At 35.4% G+C, this 19,548-nt stretch overlaps 1 protein-coding gene across 1 annotated transcript; it reads right to left on the bottom strand.

Moving 5' to 3' along the window:
- Positions 1 to 526: 526 nt before the first annotated feature.
- Arl8 (ADP-ribosylation factor-like protein 8) lies at positions 527 to 17,791 on the bottom strand. The gene is made up of 4 exons (XM_053792874.2): positions 17,596 to 17,791; positions 15,206 to 15,360; positions 9,881 to 10,042; positions 527 to 4,573 (listed from the first exon to the last, which is right to left on the bottom strand). Exons 1-4 carry the CDS (start codon positions 17,716 to 17,718, stop codon positions 4,453 to 4,455), a joined length of 561 nt encoding a protein of 186 aa, XP_053648849.1. The 5' UTR covers positions 17,719 to 17,791; the 3' UTR covers positions 527 to 4,452.
- Positions 17,792 to 19,548: the final 1,757 nt, after the last annotated feature.

Genomic DNA, 19,548 nt, shown 5'->3' with positions numbered 1-19,548 from the left:
AGCAGTGGTTTTTTTATAACTTTTCCAAACACTTCAACTACTGCACATTCCAAGACAAGGAAAAGTACTGCTGGAGAAATCACCCTAATACTTAAATCACCTGCTAAGGAAGCTGTTAACTGGTAAAAGTACAGTGCATAGTCACAACTTTGCAGTATGACACATAAATAAAAATAACCTGTAGTATACATTATGAATTTAATTATCAATTCATGATCCTACCTGTGTACATAGCATCAAATATTACAGTAAATTTATTAGAGCAGTAACACATTAAGCAATTTAGGGCACACAGTGTAACTGCAATGCCCAAGTCACAACTTTTACAAAATTAGCAGAAAAAGAATATGCAGATGTGAGGTGCATATTTTCATAGTATTTGAAGCATATGTCCTGTCTCTAATATGCAAAAATGCCCAGTTCTAATTTTTAACGTGAGGCAAATATGTCTGAAAACAAATCATCATTCAAAGATGTGAATTAACATCAGGTAAAAGATTTGACAAAAGGCTAGATAAAACACTGCTGAGATTCTGATTATAAATTTTTACCATCAATGTATATACAAATGTTGACCGAGTAATCTAGTGTGTCCATTTCAACTATATTTCTTGAATGCGATTTTTTTTAAATAGTAAGGTTTTCTTTCTGTTCATTTAAGTGCTATTTACAAAGTAATACATCTTCAATTTAGAGTGCAACTTACAATCCATGTTCACAAATAATAAATACAAATAGTAAGAAAAAACATGCTTAAAAATTAATGTACAATATAACAAAACATCACAGACTATATATTTAAATTAGCTTGCAAACTGTAACTACAAAATATAATTTCTGTATATAAATTCTAACACACACAGAGCTGCAAGTAAAGTTGATTGTAAATGTGCAGTGTTACCAGGCTATTATAAAAAACAGACTACATAATTTGATCCTAAACTCAGTAGTAGTCTTGTTTGTCAAAGACAGGATATTTGTAACTTCATGCACATTGCTCATGTTGCAAGATTAAAAAGCACCAAATCATATACAGCAACTTCACCAGGAAAAATCTTGGTCCAGAGATTTATGCACATTAACTTTCTATCTGATTTTGGCAAGTGTGGAATCTTCTACAGTACTTGAATGTTTGAATGAAATTGCCTATTAAAAATAAGGCTAGTTCAATATACAATAATTCATAATCATATTTTACTTAAATGGTAATAGTACTGTAATCTTATTAGCGACAGGAAACTTCAACAATAACAGTTAGTCAGATACAATGTAAAAAAAGTTCTAATGTTTCTTCAATGCTCTCCTCACTCAGCTTACATTGCAAAGATGTTGATTTCACTTTGTTTTTCACCTATGCAAGTGCATGTACAGTACTCACCTAGTTGAATTCTAGTTTTTTGCAAGAGGCGATTCATAGCTTTTGGTTATCTCTCAGATACTAATGACCAGCTTTACCAATTCTTGGCTTCTTGGGAACTTGTGGCTATTACTTTGAGAAAGTGGAGGAAGAATATATACCCTTTTTTTAAGTTTTTTTCTCATGTTCCAGTGACCCTCAAATAATAAAAAAAAAACTCTTCCTGACATCCCCAACCAATGTGTCTAATCTCCATTTGTGCCCTTTGTTCCCAGTCAACTTTCGAACCACCTGTTCACCCTGTGACTGAGTACAATATCGTGTTATTCATAAAAAACGAATCATACAGTGCCATCTTGTTAGTATCTGCCACACCTCCAAATTTGTAGAATTCAGCTAGTCAGTGTTTTTCACTGAAGGGTCTCTAGTGAAGAGTTTAAATTATCCATGGATTTTTTGTAAATCTGTTTCACATTGGCAAATGACCTCTAATTTTAAACCCAATCATAGGATTCTGTTCAAATGATCAAATCTCCCTCCTATATTCTGTGGACATTCTACCTTTTCAGTGTCAATTTTAACAAGGTTAAAGAAATATTTAAAACCAGCCTCTGAAACACAGCCTAAATGTAATACAAAAAATTTTATACACAGAATTTAGTGTTATTAGCAGATTCTAGATTTTGAGGAACCTCTAGGAACATAACTCCCACAAATTTGGACATCTAAGTATCATTATCTTTTGAATAAGTGCAGTTTGCTTAAACATTCACTACTCTGTATTAAAAAAAGCTAAACATGTTAGCTATGAGCACACCATGATCCTGTCTTCCCTATCCTCTTAACGTTGTAATGTTTAGATTTTAGTCTTTCCTCAGGTCATTTCCTTCTATATATGCACACATCACATATGCAGGTATACATGTACACATCACACATGCCAGTATACAAGCACTTATGCATATATGCATGCACACATTCAGGTATTCATACACATGAAAGTATGCATGCACACATTACATATGCATACATATTGTATATGCAAGCACACAGACATATGCACACATGCATATGTAAGCAGACAAAAGCATATCAGATTTTCCACTGATAATTATTCACAGTTTGTGTAGCTAAGGAATTATGACATAATGAGTCTTAAAAATATATGTGATTTATAAGATGGTTGAAATTTATTTGATAGGAAAGATTTATGGTGGAAACCCACTCACACACACACACACACACACACACACACACACACAGTCTAGTAGTTTTTTTTCATTTAGACAAATGACTGGAAGTTTTTAGTTTCATAAACTGTTTGATAAAAATTATAATAGTGGACAAAATATTTACCTTGATATATATACTAACCTAAGTATAACCACTTAAATAAGATAATAATACTAAGATAATCAAATTAAGTGATAAACCAAAAAAAGATTAAATTAGATACAACTTGCCGAAAGATGCTACAGTATTAGTGACAGTTTCATGAGGAGGTTGCTAATCTACTGACATTACATTAGCCAGTTTATTATAACAGTTACTTTGTGAAATGGACAAAATCAGTGATTAAGATACTTTCCATTTACACTAAAATATGAAGTGAAACCTGACAAGAGAAATCTAACAATTTCATAAAGTACAAAGCAAGTACCTAGGCTTGACCAGAAGCACCCACACCCCTGACACCCAATATTTCTTGTTTGTATTAAAAGCCAGTGTGCAAAACATTGAATTACCATACATCAGTATATACATGATGGCAAAGTCTGCCTTGTAGTGCTCTAAAGTTGGATAATGCCTAAAGTATGTGATCTGCTTCACTATGTGAACACCATGCCAGTCTACAGCAGTCACAGTCCTACCACTGGCCACATTACACCAGTGTATAGCACAGTCCTACCACTGGGCACACTCACAGGCCAAATATACCCACATTTAGCAATCATGCACACCTCAGAAAAATGACAAAATAACCAGTATGACTGTGTCCTTAGGGCTCATGTAGAAAAATGATGAGGAATGGTTTGATATTTCAATAAATGGTCAACTCAAAATGCTTTTCTGTTATATGAATGTTCACTTTGTCAAAAGACCTATATAAAATATTAGAATTGAGACATCACAAACAGTGTTAAACCCTGAAACAGAATTGTTTTAACATTACATGACTGTTTTGATAGACAATGCACATCCAGGATTTCTCTTACAAAAATATGTTGAAGTAACTAATTTACCTTTAACTACTATGAAAAATTTTGGCAAAACTTTCCATACAGATCTTTAAACTTAAAATACAGAGATGTAAAACCTAGAAAACCTTTGTAGTATTTAAAGATAATTGTAAGAATAAGTGATGAGCATTCAAAGCAAACTGGTAGTGTATTTAACTACATTATATCATCCTGGTCCAAAAATCTACCAAGAGAGATTGTGAAGTAACATTTACAAATCACAAGAAAAAAATATTTTGGCTTCACTTCATGGAACAATAAGCGTAATGAGAAAAGACTGCTTCCATTTTAAAACTTTTGTTTTAAACTTTAGCTCTTTTATTAAGAGGAAACCAATATTATTATATAAAATATACAAAGTAACAAGAGCATGTGTCATATACTTAATTATAAAAAAAAAAAATCCTGACGATAGTTCAATTATACATACTGAATAAACATCTGCTCTCCCTAGGCTTCACTTTCACATATGGGATATCTTGATTACAATGCTTAAAAAATCTAAATTGCAATCAGATTAATTCAGTTTGGTGCCCAGAACACATTCGAAAAATTCTACATTATAAAACAAAATTCAGTGGAATATGTCATGACTACACTTTTGTTCCAAGTTTTATTTACTACATGTAAAATTATAACCCCTATTTAGTTTTAATTATTAATTTCTAAAGTTAAATACAGTATCTCAATTTAAACAAATTTCCCCCAGCCTATAATCCCTTCTACAATTCATTAGTCCATAAAGATTTCTGTCCTATTCCACAATCCTACACAGTATTAACAAATACTGTTTTCAACAACTCTTTAAAATCTCTGGACGCTTCTTTAACTCAACCAGCATTGGGAAGAGGTGGCTTAGCGGCCACCAGACTTGGAGTGAGAAATGAGCCACTGAAGTGTTATGTCAATGTTGTCCTTCTCTTTGCAGGATATAGAGTAGCAGCAAATTTCCCTATCTTGAATAGCTGACAGGTTCCTGCAATATACATAAACAACAAAAAAAAAAAAGTTAACTTCAGTTTGGAACTGGAATACATGGAAGTCTCACAAAAATGGGTTACTATTAAACTGATTTTTTTTTTTTTTTTGTAAATAGATTCCCAGTAATAAGACGTGGTTCATGATTTCTCTTTCGATAATTTTAACACCTATTGGGGTTTCACATGTGACATCTATCCACATTGACAAATATGTATGCTATACCTGTTTTGAGATTTTTCTCATCCTTATAAACCTCTACAATGATTACTGCTTGTTATGCTGTTAGGAGGAATAGCCAACAAGACAAATCTAAAATTTCTTAGGCTTCTCAACAGATTTAAGAGCCATAAAGATAATCAAGTTAGAGGATATTGAGATAACTAAAGAGGTAGTAAAGAAATTATCACTGGAGGTTGACAAGAGAAAAAAAAGGGGGGGGCAGCAACATAAGATACTAGTATCATGGGTTTTAACCCTTTCAGGGTCTGTGCCGCAGATCTATGGCTTTACGTTCAGTGTCCAAACTGTAGATCTACGCCATGAGCTCAGCTCACTCTGATAAGCTGTGAGTGGTAAATTTGGGCCTAGATAAGAGAGAATACATCTATGTGGTATGTGTGCACCACATAAAACAAATCCTGCAGCACACAGTGTATAATGAGAACAAAAAACAGACATTGATTTTCGATTAAAAAGGCAGACACGCACCAGTGATTTTCGATTAAAACAGCGACTTTGCAGTGTTTTTTGACGTATGTTTTTTATAGTTGTATTTGCGATTTCTTGGCCTCGCTTTTCACTAGATAGAATGGAAGATATGTTACAGAAAATATTCCAATTTCAAAATAGTAGAGATGATTTTGATTGGTTTTAGTACTAAAATGCACTTGAAACTGAGCTCAAAGTAGCGTGAAATATGTTAAACGTATTTTTGTCGATGTTCGAGAGTAAACAAATGATCTCATCCTACGTCTAATACACGCCAGCTGGTTGGGTCTAATATTACATTCACAAATGTGGTGATGATATTTCTCATACAATTATTACATATTGCATAACAGTAAATCTTCTATTTTTTTATAGGTTTGAATAGAAAAGATTCATTATGAGAATGAAAAAAACTGAGCTCAAATGGAATTCATTTGTAAAGCCTGTCTAAACACATAATATACTACATGAATAGAGGAAATGTTTGCATAACAGTAAATCTTCTATTTTTTGGTTTGAATAAAAATTCATTATGAGAATAAAAAATCAAAATGGAATTCATTTGTAAAGCCTGAAAACATAACTAATGAATAGAGGAAATGTTTATTCTGGTTCCTATTTTGAAATTGGAATATTTTGAACTTTGTGTTAAATTGGCCAAATTACCAATTTCCGATCACTTTATTTTGTAGTTGAAACAGTCGACTGGGCGATTTCTTGTGCTCAATCGATAGAATAGAAGTAATACTAGTGAAATAGCTAAGAATTTGGTCGACTGGAATAAGGTAATTGGCCTAAAATGGGAGTCAAAGTCGGCAAAATCGCCGATTTGTAAATATCGCTGACACATCAAAATTCGTGAGAGCATAATTTCGTCAATTTTCCATCAAATTTCGTACTTTTTGTTTTATTACCTTCAGAAAAAGATTCTCTACCATTTCATAAGAAAAAATAAATTTTTTTTTTAAATTCTTGGACCTTGGTGCACACTTTGAAATTTGGCCTCTGGACCCTGAAAGGGTTAATAAACTGTGCAGAAAAAGTCTGAGTCCTATTTTAAACCAATGCTCAATTCAACACAATTCCTAGCTATTTTGCTACTAGGCCCATTCAACTATCAGAAATTTGGCTAATTTTACACAAGATTAACCCCTTGACTGTTGAAACCCCAAATCCTGAGGTGTCTCCTGGTGTTAAAAAAAAAAAAAACTTATGAAATGACAAGAGAATCTTTTCCCAATGGTAATGACACCAAAAGAACAAAATTTGATGGAAAACTAATGGAATTACGCTCTCGCAAAGTTAGCGACCTTGGCGATATTTACGAATCAGCGATTTCGCCCACTTTGAGCCCTATTTTCGGCTAATTCCATTGTTCCAGTCAACCAAACTCATACCTATTTCTTTAGAACTCCATTTGTTCTATCGACTGATCGATTTACCGATTTCAACTACCCAATAACGTGGTCAGAAATTTGCAATTTGGCCAATTTCACAAAAATTAAAAAATATAACAATTTCAAAATAGGGTCCAGATTGAACAATGCAGACATTCCTGCCTCTAAAATAACATTTTCTTTGTTCATCAGTTATGTCTCCAGGCCCCTCTGATATTACTCTTGCTTTCTATTTTGAATTTTTATTCAAACAAAAAATGGAAGATTTACTGTTGTGCAGACCTCTGCAATATTGTAATAGTTGTATAAATAATGTCAACCCATTCATGACTGCATATTAGAATGGCTAGTTGGACATTTATTGGACAATGACATCATTTGTTTACTTTTGAACATTGGCAAAAATTGAACATTTCTCCTACTTTGAGTCCATTTCAAGGTTCTTTTCATAGTAAAACCAATCAAAATCACCTCTATTTCTATAACATGTTTTCCATTCTATCAAATGAGACCAAGAAAACGAGAATACAACCACAAATACTATTCGAAAATACACCACAAAGTCGGCGTTTTAATCCCCAAAAAATGGAGTTTTCTTTCTCATTATGCACTGCGTGCTGCAGGATTTTTTTTTATATGGTGCACATTGACCACACAGACCCATTCTCTCACATGTGGCCCTACCAGCTTTCTCCTGCTTGATTTGAAGCCGCTAGAATGTTTGAGTATATATATACGTCAAACACTGTGGCTCATAAGACGTATGTATATGATCGAAATAGTCAAAGGGTTCAAAGTGTCCAATTTAAAAAGTTCAAAATAAACACTGTTGGCATTCCAGCCACTAAAGCAACCTCTTCTTTGTTCATTAATCATGTCCCCAGGCCTCTCCTATATAACACTTGCCCTCCACATTTTGAATCCATTATCACAGAAAATCAAAGTTTTACCCTATTTCTTTGATAAAATCTAAACGAGAATGATTGGCCTTGGTTCAGGCCAACCCAATAATGGAAGAAAACCTGGTAAAAAATACAAAACAGACCAGGGGTGAGGAGACCCTACCTTCATGAGGAAAAAAAAAAATTATTTCTACCACTTTGAGCCCTATTTCAGTCTAAAGTAAGCCCTTGATATAACACCTTTAAAATTATAAACAAAATCCACTGGTTAAATTATACTTTTAACTATTTTCAATGTTTAGTGCAATATATCTGTAAATTGTCTACAGTACTATATTAGGTATACGGTAAACACTTTAGTGCACTTTCTTACTATTTTTTTTTAACAATTCTGATATAACGGACACTCAGATAATCCTCATCAGTCCGTTATATAAAGGATTTACTATACTTTGATCTGAAACCAACCAAAATTATCTCCATTTAACTTGTATGTCTTCCATTCTATCAAATATCAAGAAGCAGCCAGTTAAACCATAAAAAAAAAACACCTTAGAAGACATATCAAAGACACTATTTTCAACCAAACAAGGTCAGAGGTTTGCTTTTTCATTCATACACTACATGGGGCAGGTTTTTTATATATATACTGTGCACACTCACAGCATACCCATTCTCTCATTTTTAGACCAAAATTTATCACCCATAGCATATTTGAGGGAGCTGTGCTTACAATGTAGATCTTTGCAAGTGACACTGGCATCAATGACAAATTTATGTGACGAATGGTTTGAAAAACCGACAAGTTGAAGATTGAGACACTTATGCAGCATATGGGAATCTTTATTCAGGAAACGTTTCGCCACACAGTGGCTTCATCAGTCCAATACAAAGAGGAAGGCTTCCTCTTTGTATTGGACTGATGAAGCCACTGTGTGGCGAAACGTTTCCTGAATAAAGATTCCCATATGCTGCATAAGTGTCTCAATCTTCAATGACAAATTTAAATGGGAGACAATAAAAGGGTCAAAGGGAGTATTATATTTGGTTGTTGGATTTCACTGCATTTGCACTCAAGCATACAGTAAGAAATGAATCTGATAGATTATAGAAAATCTAGGATATTTTATGTGAGGATATGATCAGGATAACCAACTATTAAAACAAGAGGGCAACCATCTCATGTGTTTAACCCTTTCAGGGTCGACAGGCCCTCTCCCAGACTTGTTCTCAGGGTCGCCAAATTTAAAAAAAAAAAAAAAAAAAATTTTTTTTCTTATGAAAAGATAATCTTTTCCCGATCGTAATGACACCAAAAGTATGAAATTTGATGGAAAACTTACTGAATTATGCTCTCGCGAAGTTAGCGGTCTTGATGATGTTACGCATTGGCGATTTTGCCCACTTTGAGCCCTATTTTCAGCTAATTCCAGCGTACTAATCGACAAAAATCATAACTATTTCGCTAGAACTCCATTTTTTCTATCAAATGAGTACAAGAAACCATCAATTTACCGATTTCAACTATCCAATAAAGTGGTCAGAATTTAGCAATTTTGCCAATTTCACACAAATTTCAAAAGATGCTAATTTCCAAATAGGGTCCAGAATAAACAAGACATTCCTGGCACTAAAATAACATTTCCTCTGTTCATTAGTCACGTCCCCACGCCCCTCTTACATTCTTTTGCTTTCCACTTTGAATTTTTTTCTCAAAAAATAGAAGATTTACTGTTATGCAGATTACTGCATTAGTGTAGAAATGGTATAAATAATATCAGCGCACTTGTGAAAGAACATTAGACTCGCCAGTTGACGTGTATTGGACACGTAGCATTTGTTTACTTTTGAACTTTGGCAAAAATCTAAGATTTCTCCTACTTTGAGCTCAATTTCAAGGTACTTTTTATTGTAAAAACCAATCAAAATCGTCTCAATTTCTGTAATATGCCTTCCATTCTATAAAATGAGACCAGGAAAACTTGAATACCATCATAAATACCATACGAAAATACAGTGCAAAGTCGCTGTTTTAAACCAAAAACCACTCTCAAAGTTTTTTTTTTTTTCATTACACACTGTGTGCTGCAGGATTTTTTTTTATACTGTGCACACTGACCACATAGACCCATTCTTTCATATGTAGGCCTACCAGCCTTCTCTCACTAGATTTGAGGGCGCTAGAATTTAGGCGTACTAGCACGTCAAAAACCCTGGTGCGTAAGCTGTACTAGTACGTCGAAAACCCTGAAAGGGTTAATTGAATTATACTGGCTTGAGACTAGTGAAACTTACATTCTCTCAATAAGACCCTTTTCATCAAGAGCATTTGGTAGGTCCCTTTTGTTTCCTAACACCAGAACTGGGATGCCTGCCAGTTGGGGCTTGTCTAGTAAATTGTGCAGTTCATTACGTGATGCTTCTATCTTTTCAGGGTCAGCTGCATCTACCATGTACCTGAAAGACAAAATCATAGTTAATAACACATTTACACTTCCTAACTCAAATTTTTTATGGTTCCCTTTCACTTAAAATGATGAGTTGTACTAACCCTTCATAAAAAAAAAAAATTATAATCCTTAAAAAACAGTTACAGTCGACCCCCCACTTAACAACTTGATCCAATATGTACAATGACTAGATTAAAGAAGCCAACCACTAACCTCCCCCTTAATGACTGTTTCCACTCATACAGTGACCAAAGAATGTTTATAGATACACCTACCATCCGGCTTACGACTGACTTCGGTTCCGAGAAACCGGTCGTAAGTCGAAATGGACGTAAGTCAAACTTTACTACTGAATATCAACATAACATTTTTGTAATGACTATTTTATAGTTTTATTTTGGTATTTCATGTTTTACTTTACTTTTTATGCTGTTAGTACTGTATTTTATACTGTAAGGTTTAGGATAAACAGTGTACAACACAAATAGTTGTTTATTTCTCAGAAATTTGGCATAAGAAAAAAAACACGGTCGTAAGTCGAGTGGTCGTAAGTCGAGCAGGTCGTAAGTCGGATGGTAGGTGTATATTGTTCACTGATCAAACTTTCACCGATGGAAGTAGATCAACTTTTTGCTGCATCAGTAGTCAACACGCCCAAGTGTTTTCATATCCTCTGCATCACCAGCTTCATCAGTCCTATACAAAGATGAAGATCAGGAGTTTGAGGTACCGTATTTTGCGGCTTATAAGACACTCCGATGCATTAGATGCCTCCCAATTTAGAAGGTAATAATCAGAGAAAAAGTTAAAGAGTGCCCAATACCAGGTAATATTTACTACACTGAAACTTGTGGTAATTTTACATGCAGAAATAAGGTTATGTTTGATTTATGGGTAGGTCAAAACATACGACAGGCCTAGTGCTCACCTGAACACCCTGATCTCTCAATCTGAACTGGTGAAACAGTCGCTGGTGACTGAGTTGCTGCTGTGTGCGCAACTCTATACAGTGAGGGTCCCAGAGTGCATACTGATGCGTCTTTGTCAGTGACTATTGGCATAAACAAAAATGGCTGCTTCAGCTGTTGTTGGGCCACTGTATTTGCTTGGCAATATTTGAAGCTAAGTACCATAACATACAGTAAATATGATTACTGGTACCTAGTAATGAAGTGAAAATACCCAGCATGTGCTAACGATAGTGTAGTATACGGTAGCATTATTTTAAAATGCCTACCACAAATGACGCTGCTTTGTGACTTCGGTAGTTTAAGAAATAAGAAAGGAAGGTGTTGCTTATGAAGGAATTTCATTTTCTGTCAACATCCCAGTACAGTATCCGTATTTCATCAATAGCTTGTCTCAAAACTATTAATTTACAGTAAATTTGAAATGCTGGACTGTTTAGTTTCAATGGCTTGGCATTGGACATAACTGGGAGAGTTACAGCCCACCCCCACACCTCAAACTTATAGCTTCCGTCACTGACCTTCAGTTTATAGGATGCAGGGTGGTTTTTGGAGACATTTTATGGAAAAAAAAAATGTATCTAATAAGCTGCAAAATACAGTAATCAGTCCCTCAACCTGGAGTCAACGTAATCAGTCCATCAATCTTGAAAAGAATACAGCATGTGTGCAAAAGTGGCTTATATACTGCAGACAGGTGAGATAAAGCAGTGTAGGCAATATCACATTGGACAAATCCACATGTGGAAGCAGGTCATGCCTAAAGGTTAGGCAAGTGAAGAATTTCCTGTATCAAGATCCCAAGATGATGATGTTGTCTTTGTATTGGACTGATGATGCTACTGTGTGGCAAAATGTTTCCTCAATGAAGATACCTAAGTGTTGCACACATGCCTAATTTATCAACTTGTCAGTTCTCCGAACCATTTATTTACATATACAGTACTGTGTATAAATTGTTTATTGCTCTGGGAGAGAGGTTCTGGCTGCATCTGAGAGAGAAGCACTGTCACATTACGTGTAAGAGAAAGAAATGCAGTATATTGCGATCATTTATTGACAACATTTTATTCACACAATGGGTTTTCTCAAGTCACAAACTGATTTACTTCTGGAGAAAGGACATGCATAATATATAGGGAGCATAGTGATGTGAAGGTTCAGGTAAGGAATGTTAAAACTGATGACCGAGAAGAGGTTGGATCGGAAAGAGACCCGCCCAGCACAGGCCAGAAGGCCTTCTGCAGTGCTCCCCCAAAGTCTACTGACTCATGCTGGGCAAGTCCTTCTCAAATCCAACCTCTTCCTATCGATCAGTTTCAGCATTCCTCACCTGACCCTTTAGGTCACTGCACTCTCTATACAGTATATACCCATCCTCTCTCGAAAGTTGTATCTGTCTGTGGCTTGATAAAGCCCAATGTGTGGGCAAAACATTGTCAATAAAGGATTGCATTAAACTGTATTTCTCTCTTTACCCATCATTTTAGTATTTTATACTATTTATCTCCATCACATTACATACTGTACAACCTACAAGTCCTTCCTCCCTCCCTTCACCAGAGTGGAGTACATTATTATTATTATAATCACACTGAAGCATTTAACCCTTAAGATGGGTCTATGGTTTGCTAGATGCACAGTGAAGTACATGTATATCCCTGCTTTTATTAGAGCATAACAAAAAAAGAAAAACATGAAAATTTATCAAGACATCAAGAGAAGTATTGCATTGTTTTTGTTAATGAAGGGTTGTGACAGCCCCTAGGCTGTTAACTATTGTTAGGTCAAATGAAAAGTTCTGATAGCTCAAGGGCTGTCACAGCACTATTAGTGTTAGTTAAGTTCTTTAACACTCAAGAATTGCTTATTCATGAGTATTTTTCAATTTTCTTTAACACTCAAGAATTGCTTATTCATGAGTATTTTTCAATTTTCTGCCTGGTGAATGCATATAACAATACAGCCTCTCCTCACTTAATGACAGAGTTCTGTTCCTAAGACCACGTTGATATATGAATTCATTGCTAAGTGAGGAGGATACTATAATGGTAGTGGGTTTGTGTCAACCATCTGATATTCTTTTATTGTCACCTTAGCACCATTTATAACATTTCTGGTATATTTTTAAATGTTTATACAGTAGTGTACTGTATATTGTAATAAACAGACTAGAGGAAATCAGCTCTAATATACATTATTTAGGTATGCATACTGGTCAGAGAGCCTGTCGTTTAAGTCCGAGTCGTCAGTAAATGAGTACATCGCTAAGTGAGGAGAGGCTGTATATGGAAAGCTGACCTCAATACAGGCTAAAATTATGGAATAAACTAAAACTGGCCATAGGTAAGCCACAGAGATAAATTACATAACTGTCTTACATGGTTTATCTATAATGTAAATAACAGTTAAGCCCAAGTGAAAGAAAAAGTTATACATGTATATGAATATTAAGTTAATAATGCAAGTATCATCTGACTTATGACCAAGCTTGGTTCTGACCAGCCACTCATAAGTCAAAATGGATGCAAGTCAAACCTTAGAAAATTGCTGACATACTGGGTAGGGCATAATGTCAAACCTTTGCTATATAAAGTACATACTTATTGTCGTATGTTACTTTTCACTAAATACAGCCTCTCCTCACGTAGTGAAGTACTCATTTACCAACACCTCGGATTTATGACGGGGTCTCTGACCAGTATTCATACCTAAATAATGTATGTTACAGCTGATTTCCTCTAATTCTGTTTATTTCAATATACAGTACACTACTGTATAAACATTTAAAAATACAGTGGTCCCTCGTTTTTCGTAATTAATCCATTCCTGGAGGAGCTACTATAAACGAAATTTACGATTTGCGAATCAATTTTCCCCATAAGAAATAATGTAAATACAATTAATCCGTTTCTGACACTCAGAAGTATTAAAACAAAAAAATTTTTTACATGAAATATACATGTAGTACATAAACAATACAATGGGAAATGATGAATGAAACATTAACAGCATAACACTTACCTTTATTGGAGATTCTTCTTAGTGTATGGGAGACTGGAGGAGGAGAGAGATTGGATTGTTTACAGTTTGGAAGGGGAGTCCCCTTCCAGTAACACCTCAGGTACCAATTGCTTCTCTGGGGTTGCTTCTCTTCTCTGTTTCTTAATGCCACTAGGACCACCTTGAGAGTCACTCTAGTCCTGTCTCGCAAAGTAACTGTGGAGAGAGCTGTTTCTGGCGTCTCTAACACTTCCCTAAAATGGCCCAAGACTTTGTCACTGTACATATTTCTCACCTTCTTTACCACAGGCTTGGCACTAGGAGCTTTCTTTGGAGCCATGGTAGCTTATTTAGTACTTGCAAGCACTAAAATGAGTGGAATATTATGAAATATTTCGTAGGAGCACTTGAGGGGACCTTCACTCACTGGTAAACAATGCCAGACTGGCTGGGTAGGGAGGCCTCCCCGGCTCACACCGTGCGTAAGCGTCCTGGACGAACTACTATCCGCGAGTCAACCTATGAAAAGCGAGTCCATGTTTATACGAAAATACCCCTATGATTGGCGAAATTTACGATTGCCGAGAACTACGAAAAGCGAGTGACCACTGTATACCAGAAATGTTATAAATGGTGCGAAGGTGACATTAAAACAATATCAAAGATGGCCGACACAAACTCACTACCATTATAGTATGCTCCTCACTTGGCGACAAATTTGATTAATGACTTGGTCTCAGGAACGGAACTCTGTCGTTAAGCGAGGAGAGGCTGTATGTTAGTACTGTATATGCTGCCAGATGTACAGTTGTAAGTACAAATGGTCATATGTCGAGCAGGTTGTAAGTCAGATGGTACTTGTATTATTTTATTATATAGATACCTTCACAGGTGCAGGTACCATTACTGGTACCTTTATACCTTTACTGGTACCTTTATACTTGTGATATATACCTTCCAAGGATTTCAAGAGTTTTCCTACTCCCTCAGCCCAGCCCTGGGTCAGGACTGTCTGGTGCTTGCCAGCTGAACCAGGCTGTTCCTAACGGCAGTCTGCTGGCCCACATGTCTATCACAACCTGGTTGATTTGGCTGGTGATGGGTCTGCTTCACTTTGTGGTAACCAAAACAATATGCAGAATTCTTAATCTAATATACACTAGATTATGACTAACGTTTAAATATTGCAAGATACTTACACTATGGCATTAACGCCTCGGCAGTACCGCTCCCACATAGATCTAAACCGTGGTTGTCCACCAATATCCCAGACCTTGATGGTAACATTTCCCTTTGTGATCTTTCGCATGTTGAAACCCACTGTTGGAATCATGTCTTCGCTAAACTGCCCTGACTGTAAAAACAACAAAATATTATAAGAAGTCCATGGATATGTAATATTTTTATTATTTTTTTAACCACAAGGTAAGCAATACAAATTAGTAAAAACACCTCCTTAACAGGTACACAGTGTCCTCTGAAAGTATTATTCGGCCTATTTTTGTGTTGTCAGCAGGTTTAAATGCTGCATTTGTATGTTTTCATTTTTATCAAGAAATAGAAATTTTAGGGTACTGAGAATTAGGGACAGGACAATGCTAAAATGTTTGTCAATACAATTTTTAGGCTGACACCAATACCATCAAAATTGGCTGATACCCTACTCGCCTACAAAGAATAGTTAACCAAAAATGAAGTTGAAATAATGGATTAATTTTGGTTAAATTTAGATTTAGAAAGGATATAGGAAAGCATTGGCTTAACAAAGAGTTAGGGATGAGCAAAACAAACTACTAAGTAGCATCAATGAAGCATGTATGTAAGGAAGCATTAAAAGTAGTGTAATAATGTTGGTAGAATCACCTACAATATGTTAGGTAAAAGGACACATGTTCAGCTAATATACATATCTCCTTTTACCTAACATTTAAAATAGTGTGTGAAGGTACACGAGCGGGAGTGGCTGGGTGTGAAGAACTCCTGCCTAGCATGGGTCAGTAGATCTACTACAGTGCTCCTCTATTCTTGGGTGTTTAGGAGTGAGAAGAGATGGGTTTGTGAATCTGCCTAACATGGGCCAGCAGGCCTACTGCATTGTTCCTCTATTAGAGTAATGTGGGACAGATACATACAGAACATAGAACGTGTATTCACATTTTCCCTACACTGTGGGCTTCAAGTCAAAAAAAATCATATGCAATTTGATAAAGGCACATTGCATGGGTGAAACTTGCACTTCAGTGTTGAAAAATAAATTTATGAAAATATATTTAATAGAGAAATACAAAAATAATATATCAGTATGAAGGAATAAAGAATGTCTACATAATACATTAATATAGTATTCATAAACTAATATGTATACTGAATTTATATTTCTGGATAACTGTATTATACATGGTTAATACATTCCAATAATTAAGAATGACACATTTACCATGAATAATAATTTTCAAATAATGACAAAATACACTGCAATTAACTATATTAACACAAGTGTTTGCCGATAATTTTATGAAAACTATACAGAACTTTCTGGTAGTGGAAAATTATGAGAGACCTCTCCCAACTTCACTGAACTTGGGAACGTTGGTGAGATCACTAGTAGCTATATGGAAAAAAAAAAAGTAGGAAGAGCTGCTATGAAGCTGTAGAATATAGAATGGCTAGCAGGTATACCCTCCTGCTACTGTTCTACAGCCTAGTGCCTATGTAACAGTTTTAGGCCTACATCATTCTAGGTACAATTACACACAAGTACAATTAAACATGTTTTGGATGATTAAAACTGCCTTACATGGCAACATGTAAATTACCTAGGACAACCCAATGAGGTCAGTGTGACATTTCCATTGCTGTCCCTGTAATATCTTACTATGAACAGACTAGCTATTTATAAAACATAGACAACAGTCATAATTATAACCATGTAAATAAAATAAACTTGCCCCCAATATTTTATCTGAATAAATTTGCCTCTAGATGCATTTTTGTACACAAGTTTATTTAGGTACAGGCTCTCACAAAGTTCCAGAAATTATCATACATAGTAACATACATATAAATTACCTAGGATAACCCCCAAAAAAAGTCAGTGACTTATTTCCACTGGGATCCTTGACATAATTAACTTTACAGAAGAAATTCTGTGAAGGAATTTAAAGAACATAAGAGGTGTTAGCCAGGCTATTAAGAAATATGTAAATCAGTCATGATTATAACCATTTAAATAAAATAAACTAGCCAAAAAAAAGTCTGAATGAATTCGCCTCCAGATACATTTTGTACATATTATATTTAACCTTAGAGAAGACATTCTATGAAAGAATTTAAAGAGCCTATGAGGTGTTATCCATGCTATTAAAAAACGTAGACATCAGTCATGATTATAACCATGCAAATAAAATACACAAGCCAAAAAAATTATATGAATAAATTCATATATATACATGTATATATATATATCATAATTAGCTTATCAGAAATTATATGAAGGAAATTAAAGAGTACAAGAGGTGTTATCCAAGTGCTTGGTTCCTAGAACCTTGTCTGGAGACACCAAAACCCGATGGCAACGCCTTTAACTTACAGCAATAACATTGACGAAGGTTGTTTTGCCGGAATACTGGAGACCAACCAGCGTCAGTTCCATCTCCTCCTTCCAGAAGAGACTCTTGAACCAGTCTAATATTCTGTTGATTAGCGCCAGCATCTTTACTCAACCTTCGGCAGTGTAAATTCCCAGATTTCTGTCAGTCTATGACTAAACAGCAGCACCCAAACACCTATAAGTGGAATGAACTTTATTTTGGGTAATGGGATCAAGAAATTTTGTGTACAAGTGAGCATCGTACTATAAGATCCTTGGCGTCTGCGAGTTACTAGTCATCTGATTTATAGCGTTTCACAATCTTTTTACTTTTCCTCTAATAAATAATTTGATAACACTTTCTATCAATCAGAGGGATGTGAAAATGGGCCAGTTGTTGGAATATAAAATATAAACTTTGCTCTTAATGTAATACACTGTTAATTAAGGTAGAGGTTAGCGTATACACTTCGAGGAAATAATAAGTCGCACAGATGCAGACACTCGCAATATATTAATGAATCACACTGTATTGAACTTTGTACATAATTAAAATAATATAAAATATATATATATAAATAATGCACTTATAAGGTCAACCTTTAAACTTAACTAATGAAGCTTGAATGCTATTGAAATCGGTTTAATAATATGCTGTTATTTAGTCAGCAGCCAGTCAATATTGATATTCCTAATCAATATTGTTTTTTTTTTTTTTTGGTACGTAACTGATATGAGTGATCGATTGTGTTGAAATGACAAGACGAGATATAACAGTTAGTAATTTTTGCATAAACATTGCGTAGTTTGCTTATGCTGTACATGATTCACTAACCTCGTGATAATGACTCACATCTGATTATCAGCTGTATTCTGAAACTATTACTTATCTTGTAGCTTTTCGTGTATCCCTGATTATATATATATATATATATATATATATATATACACACACATATATATATATATATATACATATATATATATATATATATATATATATATATGTATATATATATATATATATATATATATATATATATATATATTTATTTTTTATTTTTTTATTATCACACCGGCCGATTCCCACCAAGGCAGGGTGGCCCGAAAAAGAAAAACTTTCACCATCATTCACTCCATCACTGTCTTGCCAGAAGGGTGCTTTACACTACAGTTTTTAAACTGCAACATTAACACCCCTCCTTCAGAGTGCAGGCACTGTACTTCCCATCTCCAGGACTCAAGTCCGGCCTGCCGGTTTCCCTGAATCCCTTCATAAATGTTACTTTGCTCACACTCCAACAGCACGTCAAGTATTAAAAACCATTTGTCTCCATTCACTCCTATCAAACACGCTCACGCATGCCTGCTGGAAGTCCAAGCCCCTCGCACACAAAACCTCCTTTACCCCCTCCCTCCAACCCTTCCTAGGCCGACCCCTACCCCGCCTTCCTTCCACTACAGACTGATACACTCTTGAAGTCATTCTGTTTCGCTCCATTCTCTCTACATGTCCGAACCACCTCAACAACCCTTCCTCAGCCCTCTGGACAACAGTTTTGGTAATCCCGCACCTCCTCCTAACTTCCAAACTACGAATTCTCTGCATTATATTCACACCACACATTGCCCTCAGACATGACATCTCCACTGCCTCCAGCCTTCTCCTCGCTGCAACATTCATCACCCACGCTTCACACCCATATAAGAGCGTTGGTAAAACTATACTCTCATACATTCCCCTCTTTGCCTCCAAGGACAAAGTTCTTTGTCTCCACAGACTCCTAAGTGCACCACTCTTTTTCCCTCATCAATTCTATGATTCACCTCATCTTTCATAGACCCATCCGCTGACACGTCCACTCCCAAATATCTGAATACGTTCACCTCCTCCATACTCTCTCCCTCCAATCTGATATTCAATCTTTCATCACCTAATCTTTTTGTTATCCT

The sequence above is a fragment of the Cherax quadricarinatus genome, chromosome 64 (assembly GCF_038502225.1).
Source record: "Cherax quadricarinatus isolate ZL_2023a chromosome 64, ASM3850222v1, whole genome shotgun sequence".
In the NCBI taxonomy this organism is placed as follows: Eukaryota; Metazoa; Arthropoda; class Malacostraca; order Decapoda; family Parastacidae; genus Cherax; species Cherax quadricarinatus.
The sequence above is the reverse complement of the archived record's forward strand: the minus strand, read 5'-3'. Positions and strand labels throughout refer to the sequence as shown.